Below are 4,214 nucleotides of genomic sequence, written 5' to 3'. Positions count from 1 at the left end.
CCCCCCCCCCCCCCCCCCCGTGTTCCCCCGCAGGCATCACCCGGCTGCAGCGCTGGGAGCGGGCGCAAGCACTGGGGCTGAGCCCCCCGTTCCCAGTCCGCGACGCCCTCCTGGAGCACTGCGATGACCCCGCAGTCACCTACAGGTGTGTATGGGAACGGGGTGGGCTTGGGGGGGACAGCGGGGACCGGGGGCTGCTCACTGACCCCCTTCTATTCCCCCAGCCTCTGGCATGAGTACGGGCTCTGAGCCAGCGGAGGGACGTGGAGTAAAGGCTGCCGTGGATGAGGTGGCTGCAGCGTGGCGTGTGCGCTGGGGGAAGTGAGCCGAGGGGCTGCGCGGGCACAGAGCTCTGATGCCAGCACCGGGGTCCTGTGGCATGACACCCGGTGGCATCGTGCCGCAGGACCCCGGTGCTGGCCAGCCTCCCCTGCCCTGCGTGGGGATGATGGCAGTGGCGATGCGAGGCGCCTGGTGGCAAGGATGAGAGAGCTCAAGGGGGAACTGGGGCGGGAGGTAGAGGGGGGCTGGCGGGGGGCTTGCAGGTGAGAAGAGGAACAGTGGGGGGAGAGGGACAGCTAAGGGGGAGAAGGGACGCAGGCAGAGGTGTCCCTTCCTAGGTGACCATACCGCTCATCCCCCGTAGAGCTGAGGTGAGCGGGGTAGTGGCAATGCCAGAAACATTTGGACGGGGCCATTTGGATGGCCCACGGGAGCCTGCATCGCATCTGCCTCCCAGAGGCACTGGGGGGGTCAGTCCTGTGGGATTCAGTTGATTATCAGTAGCTTTGCTATTTAATAGCGTGTAAGCACAAATTAATAAAAGAGTGAGTTTGTTAATTATTTAGGCTATCGGTTACTTAATTTATTAGCATCCTGGCCGGCCGTTGGCACACCACCGAAGCGTGTCGGCTACGTGCCAGCGGAGCGGTGCAGCCAGCCACCATGAGACCCGGCCCCGGCCCCGCGCCCTTCAGCCGGCCTCGTCCCGCTGTGGGGGCTCCAGGCAGCTCTCTACGTGCGGGGCCCGGCGGGGACACAGCGGGGGCGCCTTCCCCACCGGGCGGGCCCCCGGTTCCTACAGACCGCAGTCTTCACCCCCCGCCCCGCCTCACACAAGATGGCGCCGCATCCGTCCTCTGCCCGGACTACATTTCCCATGAGGCCCAGGGGCGGCGGCAGCGCGCAAAGCCTGCCGGGAGTTGTAGTGCGAGGCGCCTCCTCCCCAAGCTGCCCCGGCCCCCGGGGACAGGGGGTGCCCGTCCTGCTGCTGGCAGCACTGGCGTTACCCCACACCTCCCTCACGGGAGCCCCACGCCTGTCCCCACCAACCCCGGCCCCTCGCCGCGTGTCCCCCCGGCAGAGGCAGGGTCCCCACGCCAGCGACGTGCATTACGTGCTTTATTGTCAGGCTGGTGCCGTGCTGGTGCAGGGGGCCGGCGTGGCGAGGTGTGGCCCGGGGGCTGTGTCACCCCCCAGGGGTGCAGCAGGGCCCCGGGCAGGGGGTGAGGCAGTGCCACCCCGTGCCCTGCAGTGCAGGCTGGGGGGGGCAGGGGGCCCCTACCCTGCCCCATCCCCCAGTGCCATTGCAGGGGGCCTGCCCCTTGTCCTCCTCCCCGCTGGGGCTAGGGGGCAAGGGGTGAGGTGGGGGCAAGGGCAGGGTCGCAGCTGGAGGCAGGTGGGCTGTGGTCTTCTGCGCAGGCTGGGCCTCCATCAACACTGGCCTGGCGCACTACACGCCGGGGCCGGGAGCTGGGCCGTGCCCCTGGGGATGACCCCCCTTGACCCCCAGGGTCCCCTGGCACCTCTGTGGCCTCAAACACCTGCGGGAAGCAGGAGGGGCTTCCAGACAGAGCTGCTGCACCCCACAGCCCCCAGCAGCCCCAGCCCAGCACCATGTACCTGTGCCCCCACCTTGCTCAGCGCCCCATGGGCCACGCTCTGTGCCACAGCCTCACCCTGTCCCCGAACGCCCCCCCCCTGGCGCCCCCTGCCCTGGCACTCACCTCCCCACCGAGGGGCTCCCCCAGCAGCTCGGGGGGCTGTGGGGACTCCATCAGGCTGATGCTCCGCATGACGGCACAGAGAGAGATGCGGGGGCGCTGGGGGGCCCCCGACAGCCCCGGCCCCGCCGGGTGCCTGCTCGCCTCCTCGGGAGGCTGCGGGGCCGGGGCTCGGGGCTCGGGCAGGGCACCCTCGTCCCCTGGTGCCGCCTCCTCCGGCTCAGGCTGGGACACGCGCTCTGCCGCCCGGGGCTCCCAGAGGACGCTGTGCCGGCTGCCACGGGAGCACCCGCGGTCACCCGCTGCCCCGGCCCCGGCCCCTGCCGGTGAGGGCGGGGCTCCCAAAGGCCAGAGGGGCGTGGCCTCACCTGGCCCCACCCCACCACCGGGGCGTGGCCTCGATGACCCCGCCCACCCCGCTCGCCCCGCCCACCTGGCGCTCAGGATGCCCTGGTAGAAGTCGAGCTGGCGCATGAAGCCGGGGTTGGGCAGGACGCCGGGCCGGCAGCGCCGGACGTGCCGCAGTGCCCGCTCCAGGGGCCACCCGAACTCCTTCATGGCGTAGGCCAGCACCGTGGCTGCCGAGCGGCTCAGCCCCATGCGGCAGTGCACCAGCGCCCGGCCCCCGCGGGCCCTGCGGCAGCCTCGCTGCGACACAGCTCCCGGCGCCCCCGGGGACCCCAGCGTCCCCAGGGACCCCGGGCCCCTCCACTGCCCAGCTCCCAGTGCCACCGGTGGCCCCAGTGCTTCCCCGCCCACGTGTCCAAAGGATTGCTTGTGTCCCCAAGGACCCCGTGCCCAATGGACCCCTTGTCCCTAACACCCCCAGCATCCACAGAGACCCAGTGACCCAGCGTCCCCCACCTTCCAGCATCCCCCAGGGCCCCAGCACCTCAGCCATCAAGATGCCCCTCCCTGTGCCTCTCTGCCTCCCCAGTCCTTCCCCTAGTACCCCCACCAAATCCCCACCAATTCCCCTGTGCCATGGTGACCCCTGCCCCACCACCTCCCTGGCACACCCTGTCCCCACTGACTTGACGTCGGAGAGGAAGAGGAAGGTATCGTTCCAGTGGGGCAGGAGCTCGGCCGCCTCCTCGTCGTACACCCGCACGTTCATGTAGGTGAACAGCGCCGGGAAGAAGTTGTCGATCTCCCGCGCCACGTTCAGGATGTGGGTGATGCTGCGGCACGCAGGCACGGAGGATCGGGGCCGTGCCCCCTGCTGCCCCCGTGCCCGCCCCGCCACGGTTGGCCCCTCGCGCACCGGTTCTGCTGCAGCTCCTCCAGGTTGGCAGCGTTCCACTCGGAGCCCTGTGCCAGCGGTGACGGTTGGGGACAGCCGCTCCCGCGCCCCACCCGCGCCCTGCCCACGCCCTGCCCCGCTGCCCACCAGGTAGAGGTGCGGGAAGACGCAGGAGGGCCGGTCCATCTGCGCCAGCACCAGCAGCATCTCGTTGTCGATGAAGTCCTTGTGCTGGGCCAGGCTGCGCCCCGTGCGCCGCTCCAGCTCCGTCCGCACCTGGCACCGCGGGGGTGAGGGATGCGGACGGGACCCCCCCCGTGCCCCCCTTGCCCCCAGCCCCCGGCACCCACCTCCTTGGAGGTGACGCTCTCCAGGTCAGCGGCAGCCAGGACGTCGCGCAGCAGCGCCCGCACCGCCTGCTCCGTCAGCTCCGGCACCGCCGGCCTGGCACCACCGCGGCACCTCAGCCCGTGCCCCCGCCCCGCAGCCCCCCAACTCGGAAGCCACGCCCACTTTCTTCAGACCACGCCCCCCGCTCAGGCCCCGCCCCCTCAGCCCCGCCCCCTCCCACGAGCCCCGCCCCCAGCCCTATCCCTCCAGCACGGGGCCGGGGCTTACCCCGGGGGCTGGGGGGAGCCGGGGCGCACGGACTCCAGGTCGGCCATGGCCAGCCACTCGTTGAGGCAGCTCTGCTCCGAGCTCAGCGCAGCTGCGTAGTCCCGGGCCCAGAGCAGCGCAGGGCCCCCGGGGATGTGCCCCCCGCGGGCCGCCTGCTCGCAGGCTCGGTGCAGCTCCTGCAGCACGGCCCTGCCACACAGGAGCCTGGCACGCGGCCCCCTCGCCCTGCCCACACCGCGGCCTCCTCCCAGGACCTCATCTCCCAGCCCCACGCATCCCTGGTCACGCTGCCTGTGACGTCGCCCCATGGCCCCGTGTCCTCTGCCCATGTCCAAAGCCTCCAAAGCCCA

The 4,214-nt window shown here is 71.3% G+C and overlaps 1 protein-coding gene and 1 long non-coding RNA gene across 2 annotated transcripts; one reads left to right on the top strand and one right to left on the bottom strand.

The window, feature by feature from the left end:
- The first annotated feature begins 2 nt into the window (after nt 1-2).
- Nucleotides 3-843, top strand: LOC118168283. Its single transcript, XR_004751462.1, has 2 exons — nt 3-145; nt 225-843. It is a non-coding gene; the product is annotated as an uncharacterized LOC118168283 (long non-coding RNA).
- A 543-nt stretch (nt 844-1,386) lies between these two features.
- SSH3 (slingshot protein phosphatase 3) lies at nt 1,387-4,198 on the bottom strand. The gene is made up of 8 exons (XM_035328561.1): nt 3,865-4,198; nt 3,597-3,690; nt 3,394-3,522; nt 3,268-3,314; nt 3,038-3,184; nt 2,437-2,637; nt 2,007-2,277; nt 1,387-1,823 (listed from the first exon to the last, which is right to left on the bottom strand). Exons 1-8 carry the CDS (start codon nt 4,191-4,193, stop codon nt 1,626-1,628), a joined length of 1,416 nt encoding a protein of 471 aa, XP_035184452.1. The 5' UTR covers nt 4,194-4,198; the 3' UTR covers nt 1,387-1,625.
- Between the last annotated feature and the right edge of the window lie 16 nt (nt 4,199-4,214).

Source organism: Oxyura jamaicensis, chromosome 5 (genome assembly GCF_011077185.1).
Source record: "Oxyura jamaicensis isolate SHBP4307 breed ruddy duck chromosome 5, BPBGC_Ojam_1.0, whole genome shotgun sequence".
NCBI classification, from domain to species: domain Eukaryota; kingdom Metazoa; phylum Chordata; class Aves; order Anseriformes; family Anatidae; genus Oxyura; species Oxyura jamaicensis.
The sequence above is the reverse complement of the archived record's forward strand: the minus strand, read 5'-3'. Positions and strand labels throughout refer to the sequence as shown.